Genomic DNA, 17,616 nt, shown 5'->3' with positions numbered 1-17,616 from the left:
TTTTTCAAAAATGCCTTTGTCCACCCATCTAGGCTTTATGTTTCATAAAACCTCACTCCCTGATGCTTGGGAGGGCGGAAGGTCAGTCTGCCTGCTCTGTGCACTGTCTTCTCGTCCTAGATCACAGTGAAAGCAGCGAAGTGAGCCAGTCAGAGGGCGAGCCCTGGCCTGACATCGAGAGCTTCAGTAAAATGCCTTTCGACGTCAGTGTGCATGATCCCAAGTACAGTCTGATGAGCCTGGTGTATGCTGAGAAGCTGTCGGGGGTCAAACAAGGTCAGTGCAATTGGAGCCAAACCCACCTCCTTTGAAGGTCATGGAGAACCTAAATCAGGGCAGGCGGCCTGGGGCAGTTAAATCTTTGAGGGCAGCTTAAATCTGTTTTTCTCTTTTCTCCCTTACACACATGCATATCATCTTTTAATTTTCATAGCTGCTTCTCAGAGCATAAATTATCGAATCCTTGGAAAAGTCCTTTTGGGGAGTAGGGGACTTTTTTCCCCAGGCATAGGGGAGACGTGTTATCATAAGATTTTTTTTTATTTGTATTTTTGCCCCTTTATACACAGAAGTAATAAAGGAATCCAAAGTTGAGGAGCCCAGGAAACGAGACACTGTGTCCATGATGCTGACCAAATACGCAGCCTACAACACTTTCCACCACTGTGAGCAGTGCCACCAGTACATGGACTTCACCTCTGCCTCCCAGGTGCAGCTCCCACCTTTGCCCTTGGACCTGTTACCCAATATTGCTTTTGTATGAAAGGGTCAGCGGTGGAAGGATGAAATTTCAGGCCCTAGGTAAAGGATAGCTTATGAGGAGCCACTCATTGGTGAGAAAATGCATGAAGCAATGATTACATCAAATTTGGGCTTATTGAGATTATTAGGGAGGGAGGGGAAGCAGCTTAGTTTTAGTGTCTTAAATTGCTTCACCAAAATGGTTACAGGTGTCATGTTTAGGTTAGAAAGTAGCTGAGATGTTTACCTGTGACCCATATGTTATGGTATATTTGGTAAAAGGGTCTTCCACACCCCCCATTTGGCTCATTGACTGAAATGGCACTAGTATCTAACAAATCCACAGGGTGTGCCCTCTGGGCTGTGATTCCAACATGTGTGTTGATTTGCACCAACCCAGTCATATTCTTACTCCTGCTTGGAGTAGCTTTGTCCAGTGGAGTCAATGTCTGTTTTCTGCAGTGTAAACTGAGAGAGATGAACGCAGAATGTGAGCCAATACCCCACGGTATTTGGCTTCTTTTTGGCTAGTACAACTTTAAGATGGGAAAGGCAACAGCCAACAGTAGTATCCAGAGCCTGTTTTCCCCTGATTTATCTTCTTGACTTTTATGACTTGACTCTGAACACCTAGAAACAACTCTTGCTTCTTCCAGGCCATGCCGACGGGACTCCCCCAGACCTGCTTCTGTTCTCATGACCAGGTCTCCACCCTCTTCCCATATCTCATCCTGAAATACAAATGGGTACTAGAAGGGATGTGCTTAAAACTGACTGAATCATTCTGCCCTTCTAATACAAATTACCTTTTATATCCCATTTGTTTTCTTGGTGTTACTGAAAACTTTTGGAGGTCTACTTTGAAATCAGCTCACAAGAATATAAAGAATATAAAAGACTCAAGTCCCTTAGTCTATAGATCATAGGCTTTTAAAAAAGTCTCTTTATTAAAACCCCTCTATTCATATAGTTTCTGTGTCATTATAATATTAAGTAGTATATTCCCACATTTGTGAAGCAGAATAAACTAGAATTTAAGGAAAGAAGTACAATATTTTTCTATGAAATGTAGTATTTTGGTTAAAAACCAGTAAGAAACCCACCTGAATTCTAGTTGCTAATGAAAATTGATGTTATCCTTTCACTAAGCAAAGTATCGTCTGCATTGTAAAGCACAAAAAAAGACCTATTATATAATCATCCACTCAGATGGGTTACTGAAAACATGTGAACTTCTCAGCAACTTTAAAAATAGGTTAGATTTATATCTGGCCTCAATGAGTCCAATGGTCTTTCCCTGAAGCCAGAGTTCTGAGAATGACTGTTCAAACCTCTTCAGCTTCCACTGTGAAGATGGGGCCACAGAGGCATTTTAATGATGTCAGTCCTTATATTCTATTTAGAGAGCTGATACTCAACTCATTTGACCTGACCCACAGGGGTGTTTTCCCCCCATAACCAGGGACCTTTGGGAACGCGTACACAGCAGGACATCCCACAGGTGTATCTGACCTCTGCGCAAGACCGAGCAGTTGTGGCTCTAAGAGCATGAGGGATGCAAAGACAGTGCCAAGCGATGAGTGCTTCTCCTCCCATGGAGAAGCAAGATGCCAGGTTCTCAAGTCAGTGGCAGCTACTAAACAATGAAGTGTTTGCCTTCCCAACACTTTAAATGTTGCCAGAAGGTCTGGTGGCATTTATAAGTTCGTGTCAGTTCGCCTCTCTTAAGAACCTAACGGAGCGGGGTGGAAGTTTAGAAACCATGAGCTTACATTGCCTCCCTTTCTTCTTTGCAAATGCAGATGTCTGACTCCACCCTTCATGCCTTCACATTCTCTTCCTCCATGCTGGGAGAAGAGGTTCAGCTCTATTTCATCATTCCCAAATCCAAAGAGAGTCATTTCGTCTTCAGCAAGCAGGGCAAACACCTGGAGAGTATGCGGCTGCCCCTGGTTTCAGACAAGGTGGGTGAAAGCATCGGGCCACAAGGACTGCCAGGCACTAGAACAAGGTCTCTACGCTTATACCTAAGGGCCTTAATTTCCCTTTTTGGTCTGTTTTTATCCTTTCAGCAGAATTTGAATGCAGTCAAGAGCCCTATTTTCACTCCTTCCAGTGGGCGCCATGAGCATGGACTCCTAAACCTTTTCCACGCTATGGAGGGCATCAGCCACCTTCACCTTCTGGTGGTCAAAGAATATGAGATGCCGCTGTACCGCAAGTACTGGCCCAACCACATCATGCTGGTGCTTCCCGGCATGTTCAATAATGCAGGCGTGGGTAAGGGGCCCCCCTGGGATGGGGAGACGGTCTGAGAAGACAAACTGAGTTCCATTCCTCTGGCATGAAACTTTCAAAGGTCCCCCTGCCTCTGGAGAGTCCTGCCCTCCTAACCAAAGGTCTTTTGACTCCTCTTTGAATATGAGTTTTCTTTTCCCCCTTATCTGCAGTTTTGTGGCATTTCTGAGGACTAGTACAGAAGATGATACATGGAGCACCCTGGGACGGATTTGGGGTTGTAGGCTGCAGATGTTCCTGGGTTGAGCACTGTGGGGCAGGAATGTAACAGTGAGAAAGTAGATGGTCCCAGGGAGGGAGGGAGGGAGAGGAGAGTAAGTGGTTCACCCAGATGGGGTGGGCGGGGAGGTCCCTGAGTTATTCATCCTAAAGACACATGGCAAGTTCCCAGAGGGCTGCTATACAGCCAGGGAACTGTAAGCATCATTACTGCCTAAGATACAGCAAAAGTGCCTGGAAGAAGTCTTTCCTGCTTTTCCCCACGGGGTTTTAAGAGCAATGAGCTGATTTCTCAAAGGGGGCTCCCAGTTGCTGAATGTATGGCAGAGCTGTGGGGAGGCACTGGAGACGACTAGAACCTTTTTGTTTTCCTTACTCAGACAGGAAACCTCCACCTAAACCCGTAGTGTTTTAGAGCTGTACTCTTCTGGGCACTTCTTGTACTATAGTTTGAAACAGTTTTTCCCATCCGATTCTGGAGGCGTCTAACTCAGTGCTGAGTAGCAGAAGGATTAAGGATTTGGGATCAAGAGCTGCTAATTCCTATGTTAAAGGGAAGTATTAACACACAGCTTAGAGCTAGAGTGGAAGGCAGATGAGACCTGAGTAGTTTTCTTGAACCTCCAAGTTTCTTCTCCCCAGGGTCTCCTGCTTTGCCCATGTAGCTTCTGTCTCTCCCTGTGCGTTCATCTCCTTCCTGCCTTTATGGGCCTCTTCCCTTCTTGTTCCTTTTCTGCTCCCTTTCATGTTCTTCAGCTTCAAATAGCCTTAATAAGGGACTAAAATATTTTCAAAAGTAGTTTTGTTTTCAATAAAATTTTACTTTCTACATTTATCACTTTTGATATAAAGTCAAGTGAATGAAGATTTTTATATACTTCTTGTCCTTCATCCCCCCCACAAACCACCTATCCTCAAAGTAACTGAAGTGTTTTTTATACGAATATAACCCTCTTTTGTACCTAACTGAACCTTAGGAGAAAAAGTTTCCTCATCCCAGGTTTGGCTGAACTGCATAGTACCAGTTTTGCCATTTTTGCAATAATTTGGGGATAAGGCCAACATATGTCCAAATAAATACAAATATAAACTTTTTTTTCTTTTTTTGAGAGACAGTCTTGCTCTGTTGCCCGGGCTAGAGTGCCGTGGCGTCAGCCTAGCTCACAGCAACCTCAAACTCCTGGGTTCAAGCAATCTTTCTGCCTCAGCCTCCCAAGTAGCTGGGAGGGATTACAGGCATGTGCCACCATGCCCGGCTAATTTTTTCTATATATATTTTTCGCTGTCCAGATCATTTCTTTCTATTTTTAGTAGAGACAGGGTCTCGCTCTTGCTCAGGCCGGTCTCGAACTCCTGACCTCAAGTGATCCTCCTGCCTTGGCCTCCCAGAGTGCTAGGATTATAAGCATGAGCCACCGCACCCAGCCTAAACTATTGTTTTTTAGTTTGGGTAAAAACACATAAAACTTACCATGTTAACCATTTCTAAGTGTACAGTTCAGAAATGTTAAGTACATTCACACTGTTGTAAAACACATCCCCAAAACTCTTTTTATCTTGCAGAACTAAAACTCTGTACCAGTTAAACAACTTCCCAATCCCTCCCCTCAGCCTCTGGCAACATGATTCTAACTTTCTCTAAGTGTCTCATATAAGTGGAATTATACAGTGTTTGTCCCTTTGTGATGGCTTGGCATAATGTCCTCAAGATTCATCCATGTTGCAGCATGTGTCAAAATTACCTTCCCTTTTAAATGCTAAGTAAATATTCCATTGTATGTATATATTACATTTTGTTTATCCTTTCATCTGTTGATGGAGACACTTGGGCTGCTTCTACTTTTTGGCTACTGTGAACAATGCTGCTATGAACACAGGTGTACAAACATGTTTTTAAGACCCTTCTAATTCCTTTGAGTGTATACACAGAAGTGGAATTTCTGGATCATATGGTAATTCTATTTTTTTGAAGAATCACCGACCATATTGTTTTCCGTAGTGGCTACACCATTTTACATTCCCACCAGCAGTGCACAAGGGTTCCAATTTCTCCACATCCTCACCAACACTTTTTTCCCTTGAGGTGGTATCTCATTTGTGATTTTGATTTGCATTCCCCTAATGATTAATGATGTTGAGCATCTTTTCACATGCTTCTTAGCCATCTGCATATCATCTTTGGAGAAATGTTTCCTAAGTCCTTTGCTCATTTCTCAGTTGAATCAGTTTTTATTGTTGTTGAGTTGTAAAAGTTCTTATAAGGGAGTATATACTCTGGATATTAACCGCTTATCAGGTATTTGTACATATTTCCTCCCATTCCATGGATTTCCTTTTCACTTTATTTGATGAAATCTAGTTTGTCTATTTTTTCTTTTGTTGCCTTTGTTTTTGGTATCACATGCAGGAAATCATTGCCAAATTCAATGTCATGAAGAAGTCTTCCCCTATGTTTTCTTCTAAATGTTTAAAGTTCTAGGTTTTAGGTTTATGATCCATTTTGAGTTAATTTTTATATGGCCTAAGGTAACAGTCCAACCTCATGCTTTGCATGTGGATATCCAGTTTCCCAATACCATTTATTGAAGAGAACTTCTGCTCCCAATTGAAAGGCCTTGGCACCCTTGTCAAAAGTGACTTGACCATATATGAGGGGATTTATTTCTGGGCTTTCTATATATCTCTCTTCATGCTACTACCACACTGTTTTGATTACTATCACTTTGTGGTAAGTTTTGAAATCAAGTTTTGAGACCTCCAACTTTAGCTTCTTTTTCAAGATTGCACTGGCCACTTGGGATCCCCTGAGATTCCATGTGTATTTAAGGATGGATTTTTCTATTTCTACAGTCTTTCAGATTTTGATAGGGACTGCAATAAATCTACAGATCACTTTAGGTAGTACTGACATCTAACAACGTTAAATCTTCCAATCCATGAATGTGGGGTGTCCTTCTGTTTACTAGTGTCTTTAATTTATTTTGTACTTTTCACTATACAAGTCTTTTGCTTCCTTGGTTAAGTTTACTCCTAAGTATTTTATTCTTTTTGATGCTACTGTAAATGGAACTGTTTTCTTAATTTCCTTTTTTAGATTACTCAGTGTTGGACTATAGAAATGAAACTGATTTTTGGTGTTGATTTTGCATCTGCAACTTTATTAGTTCTGCCAGGGTTTTTTTGGGTGGGAATTTTTTAGAGTTTTCTACGTATGTTGTCTAGGAACTGAGATGGTTTTATTTTTTCCAATTTGGATGCCTTTTATTTCATTTCTTTTTCTTGATTAATTTCTCTGGCTAGACTTCCAGTATTATATTAATTAGAAGTGGTGAAAGCAGCCATCCTTGTCTTGGTCCTGATCTCAGAGGAAAAGCTTTCCGTCTTTCACCACTGGCTATGATGTTCGCTGTGGGCTTTCACATACAGCCCTTATTATGTTGTTGAGAATGTGAGCTCTTACACACATGTTCTCGGAAGATAGATTTTCCTATATCCTGGTTTTACCCCTCAATCCATTCAAACTTCTTTGGGTTCCTCCACAGATTTAATAGTTTGAGCCTCTTCATTTCATTATCATCTACATTTTGTTTCATTTTAGGGTGGCCACTCATAAAATCTGGCTAATTCCTGATGATCATCATCTTAATAACTGCTGACACTCACTGAGTACATACCGTGAGCGAGGCACTATCCTGAACACCATACAGTCTATGAGACAGACATTATGGTCTCCTCCTTACCGGTGGAGAAGGCAAGGCACAATGGAGTTAAACCTGTCCAAGGTAACATGGTCAGAAAATGGTAGAATCAGGGCCGGGCGCGGTGGCTCACGCCTGTAATCCTAGCACTCTGGGAGGCCGAGGCGGGTGGATCGCTCGAGCTCAGGAGTTCGAGACCAGCCTGAGCAAGAGTGAGACCCCGTCTCTACTAAAAATAGAAAGAAATTATATGGACAACTAAAATATATATATACAAAAAAAAATTAGCCGGGCATGGTGGCACATGTCTGTAGTCCCAGCTACTCGGGAGGCTGAGGCAGTAGGATCGCTTAAGCCCAGGAGTTTGAGGTTGCTGTGAGCTAGACTGACGCCACGGCACTCACTCTAGCCTGGGCAAGAGAGTGAGACTCTGTCTCAAAAAAAAAAAAAAAGAAAAGAAAATGGTAGAATCAGGATTCAAAATCAGGCAGGTTGGCTCCAGTCTATTCTCTCACTACACCATATTGCCTCTTGCAATAAGCAGATCAACGGAAGGGGCGCTGGTTCCCATAATCTTCTTCAGAGAAGATGCTGTTGCCAATTTCCTAAAAGTACCTAAAAGCAGGGGACCCATCAGTGGAAGTGGCATACCCACCCACTGCAGCTGTGGTGAACTCCCTAGTGCAGGACATGTGAGTAGCTGCTTCCAAGACTGAGCGTGCACACTTAAAAGTAATAATGTTTACTATACGTGGTATCCTCTGACGAACCGGGGAAACTGGATTCTTGCAGTACTCCAAAAGTGTGGTTCATAGATCATCTGCATCATCAAAGGTATCTCTGGTTTCTGAGGCTTCCCCAGACCTACTCAAGTACATCTCTGGTGATGGGCTCCAGGAATCTACACTTTCAAGTGATTCTCCAGTCACTCTTACATAAACTAGTTTGAGAGCCACTGCTCTGAACACTTGGCTGGCTCCCGCCTGAGCGGTTGCCATGTGAACGGGCATACCTGTGGAGAGACTGTGAGCTGCCTGCTGGGCTTCAGCCAAGCCTGACTGAAAAATGTGTAGACGTGGTTATGTTGCCTTCCAGGTGCTGCCAGGTTCCTCATTAAGGAGCTGTCGTATCACAACCTAGAACTGGAGAGGAACCGCCTGGAGGAGCTGGGAGTTAAACGCCAGTGTGTCTGGCCTTTCATTGTTGTGATGGATGACTCGTGTGTCCTGTGGAACATTCACAGTATTCAGGAGCAGACCAGGTAGTGATACTTCCAAGCAGTTCTGGGGGAGTATGACACAATGCTATAGGGAAGATGATACTTTTTTTGGCTGCAGTTCCACATGGAAGTAAAACAGAGACAGCTTTCCAGAGTAAAATGGTCAACCAAGGTCTACCCTCACTAGCACATTTTGTGATGACTTAAGAATTTTTCATGTAGACATTCACTATGTCATTAAATTCCTGGACCATTTTGGCATCATGGTGTTGGTTACCTATAAAAGTCTGTTGAGACACTGATTTATCTGTTGATGTCTGAATCAGGAGCCCTGGTCTGTAGTCCCAGCTCTGCTTCTTGACTATCTGTATGAAAAGGGAAAGTCATTTTACCTCTCTGTATCTCAAGTGCATCGCCTGTAAAATTATGGCTGGGCTAAAATCAGTGGTTCTCTTCCTGGGGCAGTGCTGCTCTCCTAGGGAGCATTTGGGGATGTCACAATGCTAGGGGGTGGTCCTCAGGGGGGTTGTGAAGACCAGAGAATGCTAAACATTTTAAAGTACTATGCAATAAAGAGCCCCTCAAATTCAGTAGTACTCCCCACTTAAGCACTGTGCCAGATAATCTCTATGCCCCTTCCAGCTAAACTATTGTGATTTTGTGTCCTTGTTTCTACTATGGACTTAAAGCCAGTCAAGTTTTCAAATGTTTCTTTATTATACATAATTACCAGAACTGGGAAGTATATTTCTATGCTTCTGACCTATGGCTACCTCTCTTTGGTAACTCTCCACTCATTCACTTTGAAACATGGGCTGGAATTCTTTCTCTGCCCTAAAGTGATAAACCTCACCCCCAAAGGGCAGCTTATTTAACAGTGACAGGCAGTGTGAAAACTGGGCTTGACATCCTCTTCCATTCCAGGCTAATACGAAGTCAATCAGCTGATTACATTCATTATTACTCGTGTATAGTAGTGTAGGCCCTTCACAAATGATCCTCTCTTCAGTAATATTACATTTATTGACATCTTATATAAACTAACTTCATATTTCATAGCCAGCCCATGGAAGCAGGCATTTCCAGTAAGAATGTGTCCTTGAAGAGTGTCTTGCAGCATATTGAAGCCACACCAAAAATTGTCCACTACGCACTCTTGGGCATACAGAAATGGAGCAGCAAGCTGACTTGCCAGAGCCTAAAGGCCCCATTTTCTAGGTGCCACGTGCATGATTTCATTCTCCTCAACATAGACTTGACTCAGAATGTGCAGTATGATTTCAACAGGTAAGTCAGGCCTCACAGAACAAGTAAGTAATCCTGGCATCTACTGATTGTTTCTGCCCGGCTCTAGCCTCTGTAATGCTTTTATTCCTCTGTCTCTGTGACTTTAATTAAGCTGAGAAACTCTTTATATGGACAAGGAGAAAGGGGGGATCACAAGTCCCAAAATGTGTCCTTTGATCACCCTTCAAACTGACCTAGACCCTTAATAGTAGCTGTTACAATATGAAATGCTTAGAAAACACACTTAGCCATCTGATTATTCAGTAAGAACTAAAACAGGCACAGAAACTACTGACTCAACACAAGGCAGGGTGTGGACCCACAGCCATGTAAGACTAAACCCTCATTCACCCTTAGCCCTCAGAAGGAAATCATTTTCCCCAAGTGTTAGTAAGACACAGAGATCTGGATCCCATAGGGAAAGGCAGCAGACGGGGATAAGCACGCTAGCCCTGGTCTTACCTCCTCAATAAATTATGTCCACGTTCCTGAAAAACCTGAGAGGACCAAGGAAGAAAGGCAGGGACCATAAAGTCCCTCTTATGCCAGCCCCGGACCCTGTGGCTATCCGAATAGCTGCTGCTTTCACTTCTGGGTTTTAACTTTGGCAGATAATTCATCCTGTTTGTAGCCGGAATTTTAGAACTAGAAGCACCTCTGCACTGCTGTTCTGCCCGAGTACACAGAATAGGAATACAGTCCTGGTTTTGCACAGGGATATCTAAAATCCCGGGGCATATCTGGGACAAAAACCACCTTACTTCCTCCTTCCTTTAATGCCCAAATCAGGTTTTTCACAGGCCAGGGTCATGAGGGTGAGCTCCACCATGAAAGCAAGGTTGGTTATTTTAGGATCTCTCCCAACATCTGCCGTACATATCTCTATGTATAATTTCATGGTTGAGATGTGACAGGCAGTCAAAGAAACCTATTGTTGTGGTTATGATTTAGGTATTTCTGTGAAGATGTTGACTTTAACCTGAGAACAAACAGTAGTGGCCTGCTCATCTGCCGCTTTAATAACTTCAGTCTCATGAAGAAACATATTCAGGTTGGCGGGCAAAGGGACTTTATCATTAAACCAAAGATGATGGTAAGTTTTGCAAGCCTGATTTGAGTTGAAAATAAGCACAATGGTATCTTATGAATATCTTTGTTATTAGATTACTAGTATTAAGCACTTTCCACTTGATTGGAAAGTGAAGTAATACAAAGGAGTTCTTACTGTCAAATCTGCAGTCTCATTTCTGTTACTGAGGACTCATGTAGCACCAAAACATAAGTTTTGACAATTCAATGAAATTACTTTAGATTTAAGCCTTAACAATTCCATCAAAGGTTTAGTTTCAAGATGACAAATGTTACATTTTTACATCCTTTATGTCTGCCGTCCCCAACCCCAGGCTGCAGACCAGTACCGGTCCGTGGCCTGTTAGGAACCAGCCCACACGGCAGGAGGTGAGTGGTGGGCGAGCGAGAGAGCGAAGCTTCATCTGTATTTACAGCTGCTCCCCGTTGCTCGCCATCTCCCCCCACCCCGTCCTGGAAAAATTGTCTTCCACGAAACTGGTCCCTGGTGCCAAAAAGGTTGGGGACTGCTGCCTTATGTGATACACAAGAGAAATGTGAATCAAGATGCTAGTCTGGTCCTTTGCCAGAATTTTTTTTTTTTTTTTTTACAGATAGTAATACAGATCAAAACCTGTGAAGAGTGAATTCCAGGGTCTACTCTTTTCTAAGAGATTTACTGGTATCTAATAATTTGCAGCATGTGGAAGCACCACTGTAAAAGGCTGCCTATTGGATCTCATGGTGTACTTGTTAAATGTAGTTAACTTTCAAAAGAGCCTACTTTCCACCTTCTACTGCCCTTGCTGTGTGCAACTTATGTTAAATCCTATTGTACTATTATTCCCAAGAGAAAAAAAAAAAATTTCAGGACCCAAGAACCTACCATCTGTCACTGTGCTACTACTATTATTTGGGACTGTTAGGATATAATCCATTGTTTCCTTGCCAGTTTCATCCAGGGACAGACACATTTTCCATGATCATCTCGGCTCTGATTTCAGGTGTCAGAGAGCTTAGCACCCATCTTGCCCCTTCAGTACATCTGTGCTCCTGACAGTGAACACACGCTACTGGCAGCCCCTGCACAGTTTCTCCTGGAGAAATTCCTTCAGCACGCTTCATATAAACTCTTCCCCAAAGCCATCCGTAACTTCAAGAGTCCCGTGCTGGCCATTGACTGCTACCTTAACATTGGACCGGAGGTAAAAGGGGTGGTGGTGGTGGTGGTGGTTAGTACTCTGCTTACCCACATCCACCTATTTCTTTCCCATTTTAGCCTTTCAAAACTTAAGTAGACACCAAAAAAAGCCTGAGACATATTCACGCGCGTAAAGGCTCACACAAGATGTGATGGCAACTCTCCCTCCTGCTACCTATTTCATCTCTACGAAACCAGCCAGTGAACACTCATAGCTTAGCTCAGATGTTAGCTCCTCCGAGAAGCCCACCTCGATGACTTAGGGCAGAAGTAGTTGCTTACTCCCACCTGCCTTAACATTTATCAGATTATACTGTAATTATGTGGATTTTCTCCACAAGATTGTCAGTTTTTCAAGGGCACACAGTGTCTCAGCCACTGTTTTAGGTGATTACATATATACCACCTGAGACTTTTATGGCTGGTGTTTCTCCACTTCCACCCCTGGACTTCTTTCTCAAGTTCTTTGCACGTTAAGTTTCTTCAAAAATTGCCATTTGCATCTCCAGGCTCCTGCCACTAAGCTTTCCCTTAGGATTATTCTATTCTAGTCATTAATGTAATATATCCTCCTTGTAAAGAATTTTTTTAAATACAGGTATAAAGAAAAAAATAAAAGTACCTGTAACAGGAACATAACATTTTGGTATGCTACATTTCCTTCTGGGCTTTTTCTTTGTATGTATTGACAGAAAACACACGTATCTATTACACACATTCTTTTAACACTCAAGTCCAACTGTGTTGGAAACTAATTTTTAAAATTTAACAGTGTAAACATTCTCATTTTTATGATGTTTCAATAATCTACACTGGGGATTGAGCCACAGATGGTAGAATTTTAGAGATAGAGGAAACTTTACAAATCATTAGATGTAATAAAACCTTCTATGGTATCTATTTAAGTTACAACCCCCACAGCCCAATTCCTCTACCCTAGAGTTTAGGGTCCTACGTATTAGAAAACACAATCTCACTACTACTGATAGCAGCTAACATTTACCCAGTACTTACTAAGTGGTTTACATACGTTATTTAATTCACCCAACAGTCCTGTGAAACAGGTACTATCTCCACAGTTGAGGAAACTGAGGTATAGTAAGATGAAGGCGACTGTTCATTCTCACAAGGCTAATAAATGGAGGAATCAGTATTTGAACCCAAGCAGACTAGCCCATGCATTTAACCATTCCACTCTTCTAACTCCTAACTATCTTATTCAATTCCCCATAATTTTTGTGAAGTTACCTTATGTTCATGGAAGCCAGATAGAGGCAAAAATTTTAATTCATGAACTGTTTTAAGCATCAGTTGAAAATTTAAGTAAATTTAAATGAAAAGCTGATTAAAAATTTATTCTCATCAGTAAGGTAATCTAAACATTTAATCTTTCCTAAGTATGCCCTTTGTGGAAGGTAATTTTCTTTTTCTTTCTTTATTTTATTTTTTTTTTTTTGAGACAGAGTCTCGCTCTGTTGCCCGGGCTAGAGTGAGTGCCGTGGCGTCAGCCTAGCTCACAGCAACCTCAAATTCCTGGGCTTAAGCGATCCTCCTGCCTCAGCCTCCCAAGTAGCTAGGACTACAGGCATGCGCCACCATGCCCGGCTAATTTTTTCTATATATATTTTTAGTTGTCCATATAATTTCTTTCTATTTTTAGTAGAGACGGGGTCTCACTCTTGCTCAGGCTGGTCTCGAACTCCTGACCTTGAGCAATCCACCCGCCTCGGCCTCCCAGAGAGCTAGGATTACAGGCGTGAGCCACCATCTTTCTTTATTTTTTGAGACAGAGTCTTGCTCTGTCACCTGGGCTAGTGCTGTGACATCAGCCTTGCTCACAGGAACCTCCAACTCTTGGGCTCAAGTGATCCTCCTGCCTCAGCCTCCGGAGTAGCTGGGACTATAGCTGCACAGCAGCACATCTGGCTATTTTTTTTTGTATTTTCAGTAGGGACAGGGTCTCACTCCTGCTCGGCTGGTCTTGAACACCTGAGCTCTAGAGATTCTCCCACCTTAGCCTCCCAGAGTGCTAGGATTACAGGTGTGAGCCACCACACCTGGCCCTAATTTTTTAATTTTATAAAGACTCTTAGATGGAGGGGCTTGTTTTGTTTCTTACTACTAACTTCTCTCATAACAGTCCTTTATTATGAGAAATAAATGAGAAGCTTTTTAAACAGGTTAAAACTTGACACACTAAATAAAAAAGGTACAAAGCTTAACCTACCCATTTAAGTTAACACTGGAAAAAACTCATCTCCTTTACCTTAGCCTGAAGTAGATAAAGATTCAACTTAAACTGCAGACGTTTCGCTTGCTCTTGGAATGCCCACGCTCTTTCTGCTTGATGATTTCAGGTGGCCATATGCTACGTCAGCTCCAGACCCCACTCCAATAATGTCAATTGTGAAGGGGTGTTTTTCAGTGGACTCCTCTTGTACCTCTGTGACTCTTTTGTAGGTGCTGATCTTCTTAAGAAATTTAAGTTTCTAAAAGGTAAATCGAATTTAGTATCCTGATTATAAATGCTATTGGTTCCCACTGGATAAAATGAAGAGGTGAAAGACATATTTTAAAGAAACACTTTTTAACACTGATTTTTGCCAATAATTTCAGTATCTTGCTTGTAAACCAGGGCCACTGATTTCCTTAAACGGGGGAGGGGGAATTAAGTTATTGACTAAGACTAATGCAGATAAACAGCCAAGTTTGTGACCATATTAGATTTTTGCCAGTATTAATTTAGAAAGGAATGATGTAATGCAAGAACACACAGTACTTCTCATCTAACTGAGTTTTAGTAGAAATCAGGTTAATAAGTCTATGTATATAACTATACACATTCTATAGTAATTTCAATATAACATTGCTGGGTCAGGAATCAACTGCAACAAATTTGTTTAATTACATCCCCAGATATAAATCCCTTAGTTATGATTCTGATACAGAAACTATAGTTGATTCAATGGGTACAAACCATAGAAAGAGTTAGACTGGCCTAAGAACAAACTACAAAGTAAACATCATAATCTTGACAAGATGACCTTTGAGGTCAGTGAAAACAGTGAGGTTCAGAACATTGTGTTTGGCATGAGAACAGGAGGGAACTGTGCATTTATTTGTATAAAGTACTTCTGGAGTAGTGGTTTCTCATGGGGATGGGGGAGGCAATTCCCCCCCTCCCCCGCTCGAGACATTTCTGGTTGTCACACTGGGGGATGCTGCTAAACATCCTACAAGACAGAAATCCCCCTCCCCCAAACAAAGAATTACCCAGTCCAGTAGTGCTGAGTTGAAAAACCCCAATCTAGAGGAACATGAGAAACAACATTGGTTGTCACAAGGAAGGGGGACCACGGTTGAGAGATTTCTCACTTTACAGTCTTTTAAACTACTGCATTTGTAAAACTACTTTTTTGAAAACAAATAATAAAACTAAAAGGAACAATTGATAGGTTACTTACCTACATGTTGGTTCTCAAATGTGTTAGCTTAGGAAACATAATCAGAGAAGTGGTAAGGTTCTTTATAAATTCAATCCCTGAGCCTAAGACACATTTCTGCCTTTTTTCCTGAAGGTGCTACCCTGTGTGTCATCTGCCAAGACAGAAGCTCCTTACGCCAAACAATTGTCCGCTTAGAGCTAGAGGATGAATGGCAGTTCCGCCTCCGGGATGAGTTTCAAACTGCTAACAGCAGTGATGACAAGCCTCTCTACTTTCTTACTGGACGCCATGTATGAGCTTTTGACAGGACCAAAAATAGCAAGGGGATGCCTAGCTGGGGTGGGACAGAAACAATTTTTTGGGATTTTTTTTTTTTCCTTTAAAGTACAATCACTGTGGAGCGAAGTGCAACATATTTGTCTATTCTCCAAAGAACTCCCCGAATCTGACCCAGGTCTTTGGGGACATCACTTTCCTTCAGTTCCAATTACAGGACCTTAAGTTCAGGTAAACTCCACCCTAGGCAGTTATGCAATTACTTAAGATAGGTCTGCCCATGGGATCCTAAGGAAGATATGTATATACTTTGGAGAATGAACATGGAGTTTGCATTGTTTTGTCTACTACACCATGTTAGGAGGAAACCGACTTTCAGCATTAGCTAGTCTGAATGCGTTACATGAGACTCACACCATTGGTGTGGAATTAATTGAAGATTAACATTTGAGGCCTGAACCCTCAGTTTCTCTTCAGATCTGTACTTTGGTACAGTATTACTCAGGGGTCTGAAATGATAGAATGTAGAAGATATTGGTATTTAAAAAAGAAGTAGCTTTGTCTTTCTCTGTGCAGTGTTAGTTTAAGATTTATAATCTTCTATGTATTGAAACTTTTGGCAAAATTTCCACAGGAGTTAAAAGTTTACTATTTAAACTGAACAAACATCAGTAAATGCAGGGCAGGCATTGTGTGCATTTATGCAGTTTCTCCTAGCTTAATTCCTTTGCTTTTCCCATTCTTCAAAAAGGTTTCCAGTCTTTAAGCACATCATGTCCATGAGAATATGGAACAGTGATTAATCCTGTGCAAGAACTGATAAAGTAGTTGAGCCAATTAAAAAGGCAGTTATAACCTGCACCCGCCCCGTTTGGCTGGAACAGCAAACCTAAATGTCAGGCTGAGGTTCTATTGTGGATGGAACTAGTTCGTTTCCTTTCAGGGACTCAAGCAAAGCTGCCTTTAAAAGACACACTGAACATTAGCCACCCTACACTGACAACAAAACAAATTGCTGAAATGGGAAATAGAGCCATAGAAAGAGAGAAATGTTTTACTTAATCTTACCAGTGACTTCTTCTGTGAGGAGTAAGGAAAATTCTATAAACTTCTACAGATTTCTCACCAATTATTTTAATCAAAAACATTTTTAGAAAATGTTCTAGAACAAACTAAGTGTACGCGAAGTTTACTCTTAAATTACTCCAATTCTCATCACTGAACAGTCTCTTTAGATTTTTTTCATTAGCCCATATATGCCACTCTAACCCCACTTGAAATGGCCGTTTTTACTTGAATCGATCTTGTTTGGGACCTGAAACTACTGAGGGGTCTACTAAGCCTGCATTTACTTAGAACAAATAGTGTTAACTGACCAGCTTTATTATCTTGTGATAACAAGGAGTTTACAGCTAGTGAAATGATGGAATGTATTAGACTGAAATGGTTTGCAGATCTCTTGTTTTTAATATAGCTACTTATGATGCTTTAAATGTATTTTGAAATGAACAATTCCTTTTAACCCCATTTTTAATTGTCCTTCAAAGAGGACCTGCCTTATATATGCTTTAAAAATACTCCTTAATTTTAGTACAGCAGAATTTTTGGCAAAGAGGTATGTTTTGAAGGAGTTCGGTTTAGATATGAATGTATTTCACGTGTTCCTGTTTTGCTGAAAGGGCCTAATGCAGACAGTATCAAGAAACCCACTGTTTGTGCAATATTCCAATACCATTTACTATATAGGGCAGACAAAATACTTGAAATAATTCTAAAACAATTGTACCTGGGACAGTTGGCCTCTCAGGGTTTCTTCTGGCTTTATGACTTCATGCTTTAAAGAATGTTTTTTTAAAGTAGTTACATCAGATGCAGGTACTCCATGTTAGTTAGGGCTGCACTCTGAAAATTCAAATGATTTTGAGCTCTTAAATACTATTTAAGTCTTTGAAGGAAAAATGCCAGAATAAAGCCGAAAGACCATCACCCCCAATGATGGAGAAACTGACCTGCCTATTCTTTTCAAAGCCTATCTTACTATGGTTTGGAGCTTTTAAAATCATCAGAATTCTTTACAGAATGTTAGGTCCTTCTTTAAGGATAAAATTGCACAAGCACAGGACACCATGATTTGTTAATATGTATCTTGGTGTGTTCAGCTTT

General features: G+C 41.5%; 1 protein-coding gene across 1 annotated transcript in view; it reads left to right on the top strand.

Annotated features, from left to right (window-relative positions):
• Positions 1-17,368, top strand: part of GREB1L (GREB1 like retinoic acid receptor coactivator) — a 229,932-nt gene extending 212,564 nt beyond the window's left edge. Inside the window, exons 25-34 of the mRNA XM_069468527.1 lie at positions 121-276; positions 570-709; positions 2,544-2,705; positions 2,814-3,021; positions 8,052-8,217; positions 9,235-9,462; positions 10,414-10,555; positions 11,535-11,735; positions 14,089-14,227; positions 15,310-17,368. Of these exons, the coding sequence (XP_069324628.1) occupies positions 121-276; positions 570-709; positions 2,544-2,705; positions 2,814-3,021; positions 8,052-8,217; positions 9,235-9,462; positions 10,414-10,555; positions 11,535-11,735; positions 14,089-14,227; positions 15,310-15,473 (1,706 nt within the window). The 3' untranslated portion in view covers positions 15,474-17,368. The remainder of the gene's footprint in view (positions 1-120; positions 277-569; positions 710-2,543; positions 2,706-2,813; positions 3,022-8,051; positions 8,218-9,234; positions 9,463-10,413; positions 10,556-11,534; positions 11,736-14,088; positions 14,228-15,309) is intronic.
• The last annotated feature ends 248 nt before the right edge of the window (positions 17,369-17,616 follow it).

Source organism: Eulemur rufifrons, chromosome 5, assembly GCF_041146395.1.
Source record: "Eulemur rufifrons isolate Redbay chromosome 5, OSU_ERuf_1, whole genome shotgun sequence".
In the NCBI taxonomy this organism is placed as follows: Eukaryota; Metazoa; Chordata; class Mammalia; order Primates; family Lemuridae; genus Eulemur; species Eulemur rufifrons.
Note: the sequence above shows the minus strand (reverse complement) of the source record. Positions and strands in the feature narration are given on the sequence as shown.